The following is an 18,746-nucleotide window of genomic DNA, read 5'->3' on the forward strand; positions in this document are numbered from 1 at the left end:
AAGGTCTTTTAGCTGGTAGTTCTAACAGCTGGTAGTTCTAACAGTTGCCTGTTGCTCTGTCTAACAGCTCTGGAAAGGAGTGTAGGCTAATTCCTTGCTCTTCCACTTAAACACTATAGTTTCTGACTTGACCAACTCAGAGGACCCAGGTTCCACCATAGGAGAAGTGGGGAAGGGCTGTCATTCTCTTTGGATAGATGTGGGGCCACAAAGTAGCTCAAGGCTGGACCAACATAGCACAGCTTTGTGAGCTATTGCCCACCAAATAAGTGAGGGGAAACCTTGACCCTTTTATAATTGGTATGCCCAGCCCTCTGATTATTGACTACCTTCCTTCTTTTAATGTTGCAGAGAATTAAGGAGCTAGAAGAAAGAATAGAAACCCAGAAGAGGCAAATAAAGGAGCTGGAAGAAAAGGTAAAACAGATGAATGGGGAGAGGGTGTGCAACTGGAGGAAGGGGACTTGGGCTTGCCTGACATCACATTATAAGAACCCAAGCTCAGGCCTCCCAGTTGAGGTCAGGCCTGCAAATTGGCCCATGCAAAGCAGAGTGGAGACGAACAAAAGGGAGCCTGTTGGGCCAGAGCTGTGGGTACTCTGGGCCAGAGTCAGGAGCCCCTCACACAGCCTCACCCCCGTAGCCCTTGCACTGCCTCAGTTTCCCCTCTGGACCTATATGTTGAACCAGTGACCTGGGGTCCTGATCTATGCTGGTGCCCATTGTGGTGCAGAGGGTTTAACCTTCCAGGTCCATCAACCTTGGCTGTCTGAAGATAAAGTTCCTGAAACACAGGCCATGATCCCCAAGAGGCACAGGAACATTTTGTCCCTGATCCCCAAGAAGTGTCTCCAGTACCAGAGATGCTAGGGTGCCTGCTCAAGCACTTTCTCCAGACCCTGACTGCAGCCTGGCATGCAGGGCCTCTGGTCACTGGTATCAGCAGACTCAGTGCTCCTCAGACCAAGTTGAAAAGTATGTGCCTAGAGAACCCTGCCCCTTGCAGGTCTCCATGCATTCATTTCAGGGCAGTTCCATATCCTCTGCGATTTGAGGCAGGTTCCCAAGTTTCTGGAGTCAGGTGCTTTCTTGAGTCTTGTAATTGTTCCTTCCAGTGGGACAGATGCCATCCAAGTGACCAGCAGCAAGAGGTGGCTTATGGGACCCATCTGCCGACCTTATTCCTTCTTGGAGAATAGGAAGCAGTGTTCGGGCAGGACAGCCTCTAGACCACCTCCTCACAAGTCTTAGCCAGAGCCTGGGGGTGTTCTTTGTTCCCCACAGAGAAGTTCCCAGCAGCTGGCCATTTCAGCCAACCCATCCTGCCTTAACAGTGACAGAGCGCCATCTGTGGGGCATTTGTTGCCACTGCTCAGCGGAACTCACATAAATTCATAGGTCTACCATGATTAGAGGCCCCCAGAGTTGAGCAGGACATAGGCTGTGAAAGAAGGGACCAACAGGGACTGCCTACAAACTCCAGGCCACATGGGCAAACACCTGACACACACACTAGGCACCCAGTGAGGTTGGGGAGGGACATGGTCTTCTGTTTGCCTGAGTTTCTAACATTATCATTTCTGACCCGACAGTCTTAGGACATTGGTAGAGTCCTGGAGAAAGATTTCCACTCTGTTTAGAGAGACGTGGCAAACTGGGGGCTGCTGGGGCTCATTGCTGGGCCAGCATGCTAACTACTAGCATGGGCTACTTGTCCATCAAATAAATGCAAGTCCCTAAGGTGACAAAGTCGTCCCCAGACTATATACTTGTTTCATTTTGTAACTTAGCCCGAGGGCTTGGGCTTGAATTAATAGTAGAACAATGTTAGGTTTGGAGCCTGGGCTTTCAAATTTAACTAAATGCCTGAATGTGATTGCTTGGTTTTCTTCAAGTTAGTCTGGCCCCACCCCCACCCAACCCACCCAATTCTTCAAGTGTCAGATCTGCTCAGGCTGTCGGCATATTTTGTTGTTTATAAAGCAACCACCACCAAACTTTGGTACTTTGTATTTGCTGGGTACTAGGACTGTCCTGTTCCGATGTCATCCTCAGCTCAGTGACACTCCATAGACTCCTGGCCCCAAGAAGCTCAGCTGGCAGAGCCTTGGGATGGGGCCTACCTCCCCATCATCATTTGGGTTAGCATTGTTGCCCTAAGCTTGGGGGTTTTCATGAAACCTCTTGCACCTACCCTGTCCTTGCCTGTCCTCCAGCTGGCCACGACCCCTCTCTATAGGATCATGGTTCATTTCTTTCCAGACAAGCTAAAACTCTTCTTTTTCTTTTTCTCTTTCTTTTTCTTTTCCTTTTTCTTTTTCTCCTCTTTCTCTTTCTTTTTTTCTCTCCTGTTTTTTTTCTGATTCCCCTTTCCTTTTCAGTTTTTATTTTTGTTCTTGTTTTTCTCCCTAGCTTTCATTCTCTGGTCATAGCTGTTCTTGGCACACTGAACTGGTGAGTACATCAGAGGCTGGCACTTTCTGGTGAAGGTCCTGCTCCTTCTTATGGGAGACACTGGTATACCCTGTTGCCTGGGCAGCTGCCTGCTTCCCCCCCCCCCAGGAAAGCAGAAAGGCAACTCCTGGGTCTTCCAAAAGCTCCGTGTAAAGCTACCCCCCTCCCCCAGAAACCAGAAACCCTTCTCCAGGCACTGGGCCCATGAGAGGGTATAAGGCATGCTCATGACCGGCACCCAGTGCCAAAGTCAGTGTTCACTAGACAGTAGAAGGTGGTTTTGTAATTTTCCTGTGTCCTCTGTAGCTCAGGTTTCATGTCCCCAAGTTACTGGGTCACCCACAATCATGGAAATGGTACGAGTGTAGAGCCAGTGCCCTGGCTGTAGACAAAGGCCACACTTGGTCACCACTCTCTGCTCAAGTGTATTATGTCACACTTGGGACATATTGACACTGTTCATCTCAGGGCCCTGGCCCTGATATCCAGAGGGTGCAGAGAGATCTCTCTCAGGGGAACAGCAGTTGTATCTGCCATCTCTTTTCATCCACTAACTCCTGTGCTCTTCTCCCCCCCCCGCCCCCCCCCCCAGCCCTCTGCAAAGGCAGACCTTTGTCCTCTAATGGGACCAGAGAGCAGCAGGTGCCAGAGAAAGTGTGGAGAATTGCACTTCAACACTGAAGACTTGCGAGTGTTTGGGCTCTGTGCCCCGCCCTGTGGAGGATGAGGGCAAAAGCACTGTGACCTGCAGCTACTGTCCACTTGGGGTGAGCCAGGACTGGAACTGGTCTTGCTGACTAGTGCTTCTCCAGGAGAGGTCTAGCTTTGACTGCTGGTGACTTTCAGCCCAGAGAGTAGGCCCCACCCCAATCACACCAATGTGTAATGTTCCCTGCCGTGCAGGGGTAAGAATTGCTCCCGTGCTGGAGCCCACACTGGACACCCACCTCGTTCCCATAGTGACCATCAGTACTCTTGGAAGAAGATCTCAGAACTGCCCAGACTTGCCCCTAGTGGCAAGATGAAGGCTGTGGTCTCAGTGGTGACCCTGGGTGTCACACTGTGGTTACTCACTGTGGCCCTGAGCACTTGATGCTGAACAGACCCCAAGCCCAACCTTGTTCTGTCACACTGGTGTCTCTGTGAGGACAGCTGAGTCATGACCTCCCACCGGCCTCCTACCCTGTACTCCCAGACACAAAGGCTAGAATCCTATCCCCGGCTGCTGGTCAGGAACACAGTGGAAAGATCAGAGAAGAGGCCAGGGAGCATATGGGATGAGTCTGCAGAGGCCTGGCCCTGAAGAGTGTGGATCAAAGCACAGCCAAAGTATGGTGGAGTTGTGGCCCTCCTAGCCTGGAAGACCCCCAGCAGGTGGGCCTAGCCTGAGAACCTCAGGTGGCAAGGGCAGGTGACGAAGGTAGCTGAAGATGGCCTCGTCCACAGCCTGTGCACATAAGAAATGGTCCAGAAGAGAAGGTGAAGACAAGATGCTCCTAAGGGACCATCAGCCTCAGAAGGTAGCCACAGTGCAGTGGCCTACAGGTAGGTGGCAACATCTGCCCACTGGGGGCAGCCTTCCTTTCTGCACTATTTGAAGCCTTTTAGCTTAATTTAATGTGCCTTTTGAGATATGAACGAGGTCTCCCCTGCCAGAGGAGCCTGAGTGGCTATGTGGGCAAAAGGCTGGAAGCCTCCTGAATCCATTTCTAGATGTAACCCACAGATATGGGCTACATACTGTCCCTGTTCCTTCTAACTCAGATGTCTGCGCTCTCTGAGGAAGCTACCATGGCTAGTGCACTCCAGCTCCACCTTGCTGCTTGCAAAACTGAGACAGAAGCTTTCTATTTCATCTGTGATCAGACCCCTCACATAGTGGGAGCTTCCCTGATGCCCCCACACACATAGTGGGAGCTTCCCTGATGCCCCCACACACATAGTGGGAGCTTCCCTGTGCCCCGCACATAGTGGGAGCTTCCCTGTCCCCCTCACATAGTGGGAGCTTCCCTGTCCCCTGTACAGTGGTGAGCTCAAATGAACACAGGGTACCCTCCTCCCCATCTCTACAGACTGGAAGCTCATCCCTGTGATACAAAATGCTCCATCCTGCCCAGTTCCCACTGAAGATGTCAGAAGCAGCAACAGTGTGGGCAAAACCAATCCACTACACATATAACACAAATTGAGCCCAGTGCCTGGCACATTAGAGAAAAGTTCTCTACTCTTGAGCTATATGCCTAGCCTTTCTTACCTTCTATTTTCAATCAGTGCTCCATTAAGTTACCCAGAACTCACTCTGAACCCCAGGGGTGAACACTGTGTTCCTGATGACTCGACCTTCCAAGTAGCCAGGAGGACAGCCCTAGCTATACTGTGGGTAGAACAGATTCCATGACAAGATGGTCCTGTTGGCTCCAGGCCCTGGGACAAATCAAGAGTTTGGTCCCCTCTGGGCCACACCCAGACCATTGTGAGAGGAGGTGACTGAGGAAAAGGCTCCCCAGATCTGCTCTGAGGCTCACTGGGAATTGGGAAAACACTGGGTGTGTGCATCTCTTGGGATATGGAGGCCTGGGGCAGCTTCCTCTGAGGGATGGAGCTTGCCCAGTTTAGGGAAGGGTACAGAAATTCCAAGTCCTCACACCCAGGGTTACCTACAGCTTGCAGTGGGGTGTTGGCTCCAGTGTGGCCCGTTCAGCAGAGACATCCCACCACCTAAGAATGTCGTGTGGTTTCCTTGTAAGTGGTCCTGGTGAGGCCGCCTGTCCTGCCACTGACAGAGCAGAGCCTAGAACTTACCAGGGAGCGTGGTGGAACCTATTGCTGAGCATGGGGGACAGAAGTTTATGAAGGCAGGGGTGGGAGCTTAGAGGATGTCACATATGGAGACCAAGCACGTGCTTCAGAGTGGTAGGGACTAGCCCCCTTTTCAGCTACAGTAAAAGAGAAGTGCTGTGTAGCCATTTTTCCTGTACATGTGCTTCTCCTCATGAGCTCTCCTGTGTTGGCTCCATGTCCATCCCTCCCACGTGTCTTCCTGCTCTGGGAGGCCCTCTAGGGTGAGCCCTCTAAGATGAGCCTCTCTTCCATGATCTGAGTCTCTAAACCAGGGTGTCTGTTGCTCAGAAAGACTAGCATGCCCCATGGACAGTGAGCTGGCTTTTGTGTGGCATGGTGAGTCACTCAGCAAGATGGTCTCCCACCAAGCCTCTTCCCAGGGCTATGGGCATTTCCCCTGGTGGGGCTGAGCAGGAGGATTCCAGGAGACAGCCTTGTTCTGGAAAGATGCGCTTGTGTAAAAACAGCATGAGTGAGATGAGACCTGTCTGTTCAGCAGGTGGTAGGAGGTATTTATTCATCCTTTAAGTCACATTTGGATGCATGTTCTTATGAGCATGTCTTACATCATTCTCCGTCTTCAGTATGGACACGGTGTGACTTCTGTGGCCTTTAGTGTCTATAGGCACATTCAGAAAGCTGACACAAAGGCTTGTTCTAGAAGGGAGCAGGAGACTCTCTGGCTCAGCGCTACAGGAAATGCCAACATGAGCCACACGGGGGCACTCCAATCAAGCAAACTGTGACTAAAAATAGGCTGCAGACACTCAGGCCATCTAAGTCCCTGCTGTGTGCCTTTTGTACCTAAAAGGTCTGTGGTGGGGTTTTTTTTGTTTTCTACTTGCTTGGCTAGAACAATCCCAATCCCAGATCCTTACATGTCTGGCCTTAAAGGTTGCTGGTAGCTGGATAAAGGACTGTAGACATAGGTCAGCTCAATGCCATCTTACTATGGAGACAGCCCTAAGTTCCTGGAAAGGCCCCTAGGTGGCAGAATATGCCTGTCCCATTGGTTGCACTGGTGTTGGCTCCATTCCTACACTTGTGGCCAGGTGGACCTCTGGGATTTGCAGTTACTGAGCCTTAAATCTGGACAGTTTCCAAATGAAGGAAATATTAGAATTTCTAGTGCTGTGATAAACACCATGACTAAAAACAACATGGGAAGAAAGGCTTTATTTTATGTAGTGTCCATCATCCGAGGAAGTCAGGGCATGAACGTAAGCAAAGCAGAAACCTGGAGTCAGAAACTGATGCAGAGGCCATGGAGGAGAGAGGGGCGTCAATGGCTCAATCCTCCCAGCTTGGTGAAAGCCTTCCTTTCTTTTCCACTCCCCTCCTTTTTTTTTCTGTTTGTTTTTCATGTACACGAGTGTTTTACTGACATGTTTGCATGTGAACAAGGCCCATGCCTGATGCTGCTGTCAGTGCTAGGGACAGTGGATCCCGAGAACTGGAGTAATGGATGGTTGTGAGCCACCATGAGGTTTCTGGGAATCTGTGTCCTCTGGAAAAGCAGCCTGTGCTCTTAACCTCTGAGCCACCTCTCCAGCTCCCAGCCTGCTTTCTTATACACCTGCCCAATGGTCACAGCATCCACAATGATCTGGGCCCTCTGATATCAACCGCTAATTAAGGAAATGCCCCACAGGTTTGCCTACAGGCCAGTTTTATGGAGGCATTTTCTCAGTTGTGGTTATCTCTTCTTAAATACCTCTAGCTTGTGCCAAACTGGCAAGAAAACAGAACCAGGATGGGAAGGGAAAATGGGGGCAGGTGAGGGTGGTGAGAGCATGGCAGGGCTGGCCCTTACAGCTGCTTCTCTTCATCTGGACAGTAATAGACATAGACAGTGTGTTAGTTATTTTATGTTTCTCCACTATTATCTACTTCCATCTCTCCACCAATCATCTATCAGTTGCTATTATCATGCCATGAGTTTATAACCACACCCCCAGATTCAGACCAACAATGCCAGAGTTGCTCTAACTGAGCTGTTTTTCCATTTCCAACCTCTTGCTTTGACAGGGGCGGGGCACATGGCTCTTACTCTGCACTGCATTTGTTTATTGTTCAGTCCTGTATATACATCACCTCAGAATCATGAAGACACAAGTTCACTACCGAGAATGCAGCACTATGTCCAGCCTGGTTGTCCTTGGTCTTACAGTGTCCACACAAAATGTTTTTCCCCAAAATAACTGTCTTAGTCAGGGTTGCTGTTGTTGGGCTAAAACCATGACCAAAGCAATTAGGGGAGAAAAGGTTCATTTGGCTTGCACTTCCATGTCAGTGCATCAAAGAAAATGAGGACCAGAACTCAATCAGGACAGGAACCTGGAGACCAGGGCTGATGCAGAGGCCATGGAGGAAATCCGCTTGCTGGCCTGGTTCTTCATGGCTTGCTCAGCCTACTTTCTTACAGAACCCAGGACCACCAGTCCAGAGGTGGCACCACCTACAATGAACTGGGCCCTCCTCCAAGATACACTAAGAAAATGGCCCACGGGCTTGCCCATACCCTAATCTTATGAAGGCATTCCCTAAATTAAGTCTCCCTCCTCTTTGATGATTCTAGCTTGTGTCAAGTTGACATAGAACTAGTAAGCACTACTGCCCTTGTCAACTTGACACACAAACACAACCCCCGTAAAAGCCACAACCTTTCCTTTCTTGTTTATCCCTAAAAGCACACACTGATATAAACATCACAATGTAAAACACCTTGTAAACTTAAAAAGTCTCACAATCTCTTCAAATTCAAACACTTTAAAATTCAGGCTCTTTTAAAATCCAAAGTCTCTTGTAAAAATCCAAAATCTCCCCACATGTTCAGAGTCAACTGTGGGCTCTTCAAGAGGGAAGAATCAGGGTACAGTCACAGTCAAATCTTATCAAAAGCAAACTCCAGTTGTGTGAATAATTCAATGCCCAATGTCTGGCTCCTCAGGGGACTTGGGTCACTCTCTGCCTCTGCCCTCTCCAGCACACACAGCATTGTCTTCTAGGCTCAGGCCAGCTCCAGTCCATCAGTGCAGCTGTTGGTAGTGGTCTCCCCACCGTACCGGCACCCCCAAATTATTGGGGTCTCTGCTGCAACTAGGTTGTACTTTCACAGTAGCTTCTCCTGGGCTCTCTTAATGGCGCCAAGCCTCAACTTTTCTTCATGACCTCTTCAATCCTGGGGCTATAGATGCTACTGTGGCTGTACCATAAACAATCGCCTTCCCTGGCCTCTCACAGTGCCAGCCTCAGCTGCTCTACATGACCCCTTCATGCCCTTAAAACCAGTACAACCTGGGTGACTTTTCACAGTGCCAAGTTTGGTTACCTCTGGAACACAGCTTCCGTGGGCTGACTCCAGGAAACACTTCCCAGAAGATTTCATGCCAATGATGCGGGCCTTTTCTTAGTCACTGCTAATTTCTCAGCTCCAGGTAATGAGTATCAACTGTCCCAGCAAAGCAAAGTTTCACTTCATTGGTGCTTGTCTTGGGGTTCTGTTGCGGCAAAGAGACACCATGGCCAAGACAGCTCTTATAAGGTCCAACATTTCATTGGAGCTGTCTTGCAGTTTCAGAGGTTCGATCCATTATCATCATGGAAGCATGGCAGTGTCCAGGCAGACATGGTGCTGAAGAAGGAGCTAGGGGGTTCTGCATCTTGATCCACTGCAGCCAGGAGAGACTGATTCTGGTCAGACTTGAGCATATATAGGAGACCTTAAAGCCCACTCCCACAGTGACACAGCCCCTCCAAAATGATCACACCTACTCCAACAAAGACATGCGTCCTGATAGAGTGTGTAGCTCTCAAACTTTGCCCTGGCACTTCACAAGCCAGGCCTCTGTCATCTGCAGTTTTCTCAAATTTTTGTTTTCTTCCAAGCTCCCACAGAATAGCTCACCATGCTTGGAACACCCCAAAGGCCTTTCTAGCCCAACGTTCCAAAGTCCTTCCCCAATCCTCCCCCAACAGCATTGTCAGGTCTGTCACAGCAATGCCCCAGGTACCAGTTCTGTCTTAGTCAGGGTTACCATTACTATGGTGAACACCATAACCAAAGCAATTGAAGAGAAATGGATTTATTTGGCCTAAACTTCCACATCATTGTTCATCATCAAAGCAAGTCAGGACAGGAATTCAGACAGGCCAAGAACCTGGAGGCTGGAGCTGATGCAGAGGCCATAGAGGGGTTTGGCTTGCTGGCTTGCTCATCATGGCTTACTCAGCCTGCTTTCTTATAGAACCCAAGACCTCCAACCCAGGAATGGAACTATCCACAATGAGATGGGCCCTCCCCTTTGGATTACTGAGAAAATACCCTACAGGCTTGCTACAGTATGATCTTACCAAGGAATTTTCTCAATTGAGGCTCCCTCCTTTTTGATGACTATAGCTTGTGTCAAGTTGTCATAAAACCATCCAGCACAATAATGCGGGGAATCTTTTCCCCCTCCTCCTCTCCCAGGGCAGTTATTCTCTGTCTCTAATGTTTGGGGTCCTTTGTAACAGCCCGTATTCTCTTTACCCTACACTCTGATATTTCTTTTTCTAATTCCACATGTAATGGTGTTTACTGTTTGTGATGTGCGTTAAGCATTCTCTAGGTTTTGATACATGCATGACACATTGTCCACCACCGTCCTGACAGACAGACAGCCCCCCTCCTCAGTCCTTTATTATTCAGCTCCTCAGCACATCCTGGTAACCCTTGTCTATTTCCTCCCTTAAGTGTTGCCATTTCAAGTCATAGAAATAGAATCACATGATCTGAGGCTTTCGGGCCTGGCTGTCCTCTTAATTGTTCTGTGGATGACCAGTGAGTGCGTCCCTTTCTCTTTAGAAGCATCTCCAGCTGAAGGCCATCAGGGCTGCTTCCAGTTTTTTTTTGGGGGGGCAATTGTGAGCAGAGCTCCCGTGGTGCTTGTGTGCATGTTTCAATGAGTGGGGTCCTTCGGGGGAGGGGGCTTCTGTATTGCCTGGTAATGCTGTGTTTAATTTATAGGAAACGGTTCAGTACCACTGTGCGCCTATGTCTGTCTTCCCACTGGCAATGCAGGAGAGCGCTCCTATGACTCTGTGGGGCTTTGCACTACCTTATTTTGGTTGTAGTTTGTATTTTTATAGTGACAAACAGTGCTGGGTGCCTTTTTTGTGTTGATTTCCCATCCGTATACTTTCCTTGGCAACATTTTTCTTCATATTCTTTTACCCATTTTTGAAATGGCCTGCTTGTTATAGTCTCCTAACATGGTGATTATAATTTTTTTTACATATAGTCTAGATAACATTTGTTTTTCTTATATACATATAAAATTCAAGAGCATTTCCTCATGCCTGTTTTTTAAACAAGTCTTCATTGGGAGATGGCTTATTTGATAAAGAGCTTGCCACGTAAAGAGAGGAACTTGAGCTGAATTCCAAGAATCCACGTTAAAAAAAAGTTAAGTATTGTGATATGTTCTTGTAACCACAGCAATGGGGGACAAGACAGGTAGATCCCAGGAAGTCACTCCCTGAACAGCCCAAGTTTCAGACCAATGAGAGAACTCATCTCAAAACTGTAAGTGGGTGGTACCTAAGGAGTGACACCTGAGGGTGTCTTCTGATCTCTTCCACCCCCACACATGTGCATACATATACACATGCATCCTTAAACACACACACACACACACACAGAGAGAGAGAGAGAGAGAGAGAGAGAGAGAGAGAGAGAGAGAGAGAAGTCTGGCTATGAAGTCCAGGCACTCACTGTATAGCCCAGGCTGGTCTCAAACTCAGCTTTTCTCTTCTATGTTGACATCACAGGTGTTACCCACTATGCCCACCCAGTCCTTTGTTTCTCTTGAGTCTCTTGGAAGTATGCCATAAAGCACTTATGATTTTGATGAAGTCTAATTTATCAGCCCAGCCAGTAAAGTGCTTACCATGTGAGTATAAGGACTGGAGGTTTGATCCCCAGCTTACACATACATACTGGGTAGGTAGATGTGACAGCCTGTCTATAGCCTCTTAAGATGGAAGTCAGAGGCAGAGATCCACAGAATAAGCTGTGGAGCCACAGGTTCAATTAGAGACCCTTCTTCAACATATAAAGTAGATATCGATGGAGGAAGAACCAGATGTCAATCTCTGGGTGCCACCTCTATTTGCACGTACATGGGTGCCCACACATATACAGACATGTATGCATACACACTAACTCAGGCTTACATGTATGCTTAGGTGTAAGTGTATGTATATGCTTATGTGTAAGTACATGTATAAGTGTATGTGTGTGTTTGTGTGTGTGTGTGTGTGTGTGTGTGTGTGTGTGTGTATAGTATATCAGGGTTTTGTTTTCTGTTTTTTGGTTTGTTTGTTTTTTTTGTTTGTTTTGTTTTTTGCAGTGAACTCTCTGCTGTGGAGGAAAAGAAAACATTGCCTTGTTCTAAGCTGCAGATGTTTTCTTCCTTGTTTCCTTCTAAAATGTTCACGATTCCTTTTGTGTTGGAGGCACTCTGAAAGTAGAGCTCAATTTTCAGGGGTAGCCCTGAACCCCTTGTAATGACCACCCCCTCTTCCTAGTAGCCCTTCTGCTGAGCTGGAACAAGCCTACACTTATGGTCAATTCATCCTGGCTGGAGCGACCCTGTTTTCCCATAGGGGGATCAGACAAGTTAAGGCTGATGGTGGCATCTTTCCTATTGGCCCAAACAAACTGTCTGGTCCCGTTTGATCCTGGGGCTTGGGGCTGGGTCTCCAGGGACTGTGTTTCTTCCAGCTCACGGTCTGGAAGCTCGCAGAGTATGAGATTAACTGTCAGCAACCTCAGATTTACAGCTCCTCATGAAGCCCACACCGAATGCCAATGAGCAGCCCCTGTTCTGAGCACAGGCTGTTTCCAGGGCTCCGTGGCTCAGGCAGGCCAGAAGGGATGGTGTCGCTATTAAATCTAAGGATAAACTGCTCTTCTCAGAATACACCCAAAGTCCATGAGCATTGTGCATGCATAGAATTTTATACACACACACACACACACACACACACACACACACACACACACACACACATATTTCTTTATTTTAACCCGAAGAATATATCTTCCTACTGGCTTCGTATATGTCATTTAAAAATACAAGGCCACAGTAGTTTAGCAATGGTTCCCTAAGTGTGGATACTGAGGGGACGCTGTCCCTTCCTAGGGCAATTATTACACATAGAAAGGTCCCCTCTGGCCTTTGGTAAGCATCCAATCCATGCCTGGCTCTAAGGGGCAGGCTGTTAGGCTGCCCATTCTGCTACTGGGGCCTGGCACACAATAGCCACAGGATCTAAATCAGTACTTGGTGTTGGGTTCTTTCATATTCGTGACCTCTGAAGAGCTATTACCCACAACCAACACCCAGCTCTGTGGCCATCCCAGGCCTGGCCCTTCCCCTACAGAGCTTTGCAGAGGACTCTGGTGTTACTATAAGAATAGTTTTCATTGATTCTTAAGTCTTTATTAAGGACCCAGTGGCCTTGGGTTTTACACTTCATAGCATTGTGCTAAAATTCACCCAGGAGCACCCTTAGATGGAAGTGACTCTCTCCCAGTAGGGTGTTACCTCTTACTCGGTGGACCTGTGTGCTGTTTGTAAGTGGTGCTTTTTAAGTGGTTTGGGGGGGGGAGTCCCCTGGTGTGTGTGTGCGCACGCATGAGAGACAGACAGAGAGAGAGAGAGAGAGGGAGAGAGAGAGAGAGAGAGAGGTATTGTTTCTAATTACCCACTGGGGCATGAAGATGCTGCTGTGTCAAGTGACATCAGTGTCTCGCTCTGAGACCCCTTTCCAGTTTGTCCTGACTGCAATGCTTTTATTTTTGCTCTGTCTTTAAAATCTTTGCTTTTCTTGGCAAAGACATTTCTCAAATGTTCCTGGGTGTGTTGCACTAAAATCTCAGACCAGACTGGAACAACTGCTGGGAAATGGAAGGTACCCCCTCCCCCTTGCTCCATTGTCTCGTTCACACCCCACCCCCACCGCAGGGAGCTTTGGCCTGTGGGACAGCTGCCGCCCATCTATAACATGGCCATCTTGCTCTGGGCAATAATGGATCCTTTCATAGCACGACTGGGAGGCCATTAATAAGAGATGTCACAGCTTACGAGGTCAGTGTCAGAAACGTAAGCAGGATACCCTCGCCGTCAGCTGAGAGCAGCTGCCCGCAGCCAAGACAGAAGAATCCAAGAGCCAATAGGAAGCTGGCGAAAAGTGCTCACACCTGCATGTGCCGTGAAGGGTTGCAGGGATGTGTGTTTATGTATTGGATTACATGTGTGCACCTGTATGTAAGTGCCTGTGCATTTGGTTGTGTGTGTGCACACCCACCCATTGAATTAGTTGTATATAGTCAGGCAAAGGGAGACGGAGCAATGTGCTCAGTGTCAAGTCAGGAGGTTTGAGCAGCATAAAGTCTTAGCTTACCTGTTCACCATGAACAAAGAGCCCTGGATGCGTCTAGCCTGTTCTCACTCCTGAAAGTACGCCTTACTTTTACCCAGGATTGGCCTCTCACTTTCAACCGTCTAAGAGCAGAGGTGGGGACCCCTGGGTAAGTACAGGCCAGTGCTTCGTGTCTCCAGACTGAGGTGACAAGGTAGGAGGGGGACTGTGGTGTTTGTGGTCACAGCACTGTGCTGTCCCGTGCTCCCCAGAACTCAGGAGCCGCAGCACTGAGGGCTCTGCTCCAAGCCGTTAGGCAAGACCACTGTGCACCCTGGCGTGTTAAATGGAGCTTGGGACACAGTGCGTTTCCATAGCACAAACCCTTCTTCTTGCCTGGCGTGGGGCCCAGAGGATGGGTGCTCTTTAGGTTCCCTGGTCAATGTGGGCTTCCTGCTCTTGCGCTGGAGGTTGTACTCATAATAGCCTTGACTCTCTAGACTTGACATCAGACCTTTGCTGCCTCCATCTGTAGAGGGCCTGGAGAACTCAGCGGCTGCTCCTAAAGGCCAGAAGGACCACAGAGCAACTGAGAAACAGCGGGCAGAAACCAGCGGTGGCTGCAGAAGTTCTGGAGTCCCATGCTACATGCACCTCTGTCTCACAAGCGTGGGAAGGGAGTGTCCGGAGGTCCTCACATGCTCTCCTTAATGAGCCTCTGGCTCCAAGTCATTAGGCAAGATCACAGTACACCCCACTGTGTTGAAGTGAGCCTAGAGCACAGCATCTTCCCACAGCAGGAATCCTCCTTCCCGCCTGGTGCTAGGCTTCCTTGTCTGCTTCCTTGTCTGCTTGCCTCCTCCTCATCACACCCGGGGTGTAGCACTCTACAACAGTGACTCAACCTCTCTCTGTTCTACCGGGGCCTCTCCAAGAGGATGGGACAAAAGAGGGATTTCTAGAGGTTCCACATGGTGAACTTTGGGTAGTAGCAACGGAAATGTGAGTCCTTCTGTGTCTCAGGATGTGGCCCAGCCTTCCCTGAACCAAGCCTCTCTTGTCTACTCTCTGGGGGAGTGAGTTAGGTTGGTAGATTGATCCTAGGGAGGTCAGGCTCCTAGATTCCCACCTAAACAAAGCATCACTCAGAATCTTGAATTGGGTCCTCCAAGCACTGGGATCGCAAAGGCAACCACAACTGTTTCCTTGGAGCATCCGACCCTGCTTGGCTGGATGGACGGCCATGATCCCAGGGTGAGCATGGTCCTCTAGAGAAACAACTTACTGGAGACACACAGCCATATGCACCGAACGGGCTGATTGTAGAGGTTGGCTCATGTGAACCCAGACACACCTCGCCAATCTGCTGCTTTCAAACTGGAGTCCCAGGAGGAGGGGCTGAGAGGTCTGAGCTCTGTTCCCAGTCCTGCAGTGGCAATTTGGGCCTTTCAAAGGGAGAATGAGTTTCAAAGGGAGATTGAGCCAGGGATCAAGCTGAGCCCTGCTCAGGAAAGTCAGGGAAGTGACTCACAAAGCGGGTAAGAGGCCAGGCCTGTGCGGGATCAGCAGCTGTGCCTGCCAGCTGGCAGATATCAAAGCAAGGAGACCTGAGACCACCCCAGCCCCCGTTCCATCTCAAGTGGGAGGCGCTTGGGGCCTCGCAGAAGCTTCTGGCCTGGAGAGAGACATATACACAGTTGTCAACGACTCTGGGAAGCCGCAGAGGGAGGCCAGGTATGGCTGAACCTTCAGTGCCCTTCTCAGCAGGCAGGTGAGGGCCTGGTTGACCTGAGGCTGAGGCTGAGGGAGCAGGAGACTGATGGAAGCTGAGGGAGAGCTAGGCCTAGGGGTTTAGATAGCGTATCTGGGAGAAAGAAAAAGCTGCTAAGTCACTGTCTCATCGGGTTGCTTATTCCTTGATAGTGCCCCAGATCACAGTGCTGGGGACGAAGGCTTGGTAGTACCCCAGATCACAGTGCTGGGGACGAAGGCTCAGGCTCCAAAATGGCCTTGGTATTGCTGCTTGGTTCTGTCTGGCTTGAACATGCTTGGCTGATGGGACTGATCAGAGAGAGCTTATCAGGAAAAAAAAAATCTGTTTTTAGCCCATCCCTTTGTATCTTGAGGTCCATTACTCTGGGAGCCCCAGAGAATAGTGTTTGGGGTCTGCAGGGTCCCAGGCTTTCCAGTGGGCTCGACAGAAAGGACCTTTTTTGTCTCTGCACTCTAACTGAGTCTGTGGGGCCCCAGCTTTTTCTGCTGTTACCATCTGCAGCAGTTGATTTTGATCCAAGCTGAACTCCTGGGGACCCGGGAAGGTGTTCATCTCTTGTGCCAACAGCTTACTGTTTCCCAACAGCTGAGAGCCTGTGGAAACTCTCAGTGCAAACATAGGCAGCAGGGAGGGCCTCTCCCCGGCTCTGTTTTGACATAAATCAGCATGTGCTGTTTCCCATCCATATGCCAGGGCCATTTCATGTGCTACCCATGAGAGTCGCTTCCACAGCTCCAAAAGCCTGAGTCCTCGTTGCTGCTGGCTACACTCCCCACCGCAAGTGTAGGGGAGGGGACAACAGCGTAGTCCTTGTCCTCATCCCCACCCCACTCCACTCATCTTGGTTCTCTGAGCTGAGCCCTCCCTCGTCTTACCAATTCATAGTGAATCTCCAGCTTCATTGTAACCCAATACTGAAGTTTAATTAAGTGCTCGCTCACCAGAGAGAGGGGAGGCTGTGGTCCTGCTGCTGGCCTTTAAACATGTCACACAACCATGAGGCAGGTAATGGCCTCATTTGAAGCAGCTTGGAGCAGGCACGGGACTCCCAGATGCACCCAGCATCTCCATTACATGCCACTTAGTCAGTTCCTCTCTTGTCACTTGTCTTTGTAAACTGTAAGCTCTTGAGGCGACAAGCAGCAGTCTAGGCCTGCATTTGTTGCCATGGGGTCCTTGGTGTGGCCCCTGACACCAAGAAACACTTGTTATCTGAAAGGGCAAATGACGATGCTCATGACGGCTAAGGGCCATGCCGTATCTGACCCCAGCCTGCTAACTTCCCAGAGGCAGAGGAAATGGAGTATTACAGGGTCACCAAGATCACCCCATGCTGGGCATCTCACTAGAAGTCATCCCCCTGTGGCTGAGTTATCCCTGCTACGTCATCAGCTACACAGCTCTGTCGACACAAGGGAGTGTGGTGCACAGGCAAGGTCATGGGGACCTGAGCAGGTTTCTGTGTTCTTCTCTTCCTGTGAGGTTTCTATGGAGCACACCCTCCACAGAAGGGAAACGCAAGCGCATTTATGCAGCGCTTCCCCTGGGGAGAGTCCACTTGAGATGCATAGTTCCAGGCTTTGGAGGGGTTTGATTGGTTGGGTACCCAACCCCAGTCTACTAAGTTCCAGACCTGGGAGGAAAGGAATGCCTGCTGTCGTCTGATCCTTTGTGTGGTCCAAGCAGGGAAAGTCTTGTTTCAGAAGTTGTTTTCCCCACTCCAGGTTGCAGGCAGGAGAGTACCTTCGGGCTTCCTGAGTACAGAGGCCACCACTGTGAGTGAGGGTGTGGCGGTCTGAGCTAGCACTGGTAAAGCAGTTGCATGTGACATTGATGACCTCCATGGGACACAGATACCACGACCAGGCACACAAGATGGTTTTACTCTTGCTTACCCTGTGCCAGCATGGCTCCAGTCTGACTGAAAACTTGACCTGAAACTGAACTAGTGGCCAGAAAGGGAATAGCTAGAGGAAGAATAGTGTGGTTTCCGAGGCTTGGGCTTGGGGAGTAGGGCACAAGGAATTTAGTAGGACTGGAACCCTGGGACCAAAAAGATATCCCTGAGTATATGTGTGCACCCAGTATGCATGTTATATGGATGTATGTACTGTGTGTGGTACAGTCACAGGTGAGAGAAAGGCAGAAAGGCAGCCATTCTAGAAATTGTGCGTGTGTATATGGATGTACAGATGTACCTGTATATGTATATGAATATTGTGTATGCATGTGTGTGTTGTACTGCATACAGATGTGCACAAATGGACATGTACGTTCAGTGTGCCTGTGTAAGGCACACGGTCATGGATGAGGACAGAAAACCACCTGTTCTAGAATATCTCTCTCTCTCTCTCTCTCTCTCTCTCTCTCTCTCTCTCTGTGTGTGTGTGTGTGTGTGTGTGTGTGTGTGTGTTAGTAGCATTCATGTACCTACACATGCAGTCACAGATGAAGGCAGAATGCCACCCACCTGCAAACAGTGGCAATGAATGGAGTGTGTGAGCAAAGCAGGGAGGCTACTGGCCCAGACGAGTGACAGAGGGAATGGCCCCAGGCAATCAGATGCCCTTGTCTCCCTTCAGTTTAGGGAGTGGCTATTTTAGGGTTCTGCATATTATTTTCAATGGATTTTGCTTCTTCTTATCATGTGTGTAGTTCATACTCTGGACAATTGATCACATAATTCATAGAGTCAGTACATGGAGTGGGAGGGGGATGGATGTGTGTAAGGGCTGATGGGTGTGTGGTAAGAGCCTTGGGTGGGAAAGTTAAAGAGTAGACCATCAGAGCCTCAGGCTTCATCAGCCTCTAGTGTCACCTGGGCATTCTCCCCTTTCCTCTCTGGAGCTTTGACTTTCTACCTTAAAAATAAAAAAGCCTAGAATTGAAATAGTCCCCTACTTTAATGTTCTAAAAATAGATGGTTCTGTGACAATTTATCTAGAAGTGAATCCGGTTAAAGGCAGAGAGTAATAAGTTATTATAATGACTGCATTGATTCCAACTAAATGTGTGCAGAAGTTAGCATATACATAATGTGACTGCTTATTATAATTCTTTAAAATTCTTTAACCTTTACTATTTTTAAATTTGTTATGTGTATGGGTATATATCTGTTTGTATATGTGAAGAATGTGCATGCAGTACCAGCGAAGGCCACAAGAGGGGGTGGGATACCGTGGAACTGGCTTTACATTAACTGTCCTGGGGGTTCTAGGAATCAAATCTTGGTTCTCTGTAAGGGCAGCCAGTGCTTTTAACCACTGAG

General features: G+C 49.2%; 1 protein-coding gene across 1 annotated transcript in view; it reads left to right on the plus strand.

The window, feature by feature from the left end:
- Jakmip3 (janus kinase and microtubule interacting protein 3) overlaps positions 1 to 18,746 on the plus strand; it is a gene marked incomplete in the record, with an annotated part of 143,247 nt that overhangs the window by 121,530 nt on the left and 2,971 nt on the right. Inside the window, 3 exon segments of the mRNA NM_028708.2 lie at positions 349 to 417; positions 2,382 to 2,454; positions 3,047 to 3,999. Of these exon segments, the coding sequence (NP_082984.1) occupies positions 349 to 417; positions 2,382 to 2,432 (120 nt within the window).

Source organism: Mus musculus, chromosome 7 (genome assembly GCF_000001635.26).
Source record: "Mus musculus strain C57BL/6J chromosome 7, GRCm38.p6 C57BL/6J".
In the NCBI taxonomy this organism is placed as follows: domain Eukaryota; kingdom Metazoa; phylum Chordata; class Mammalia; order Rodentia; family Muridae; genus Mus; species Mus musculus.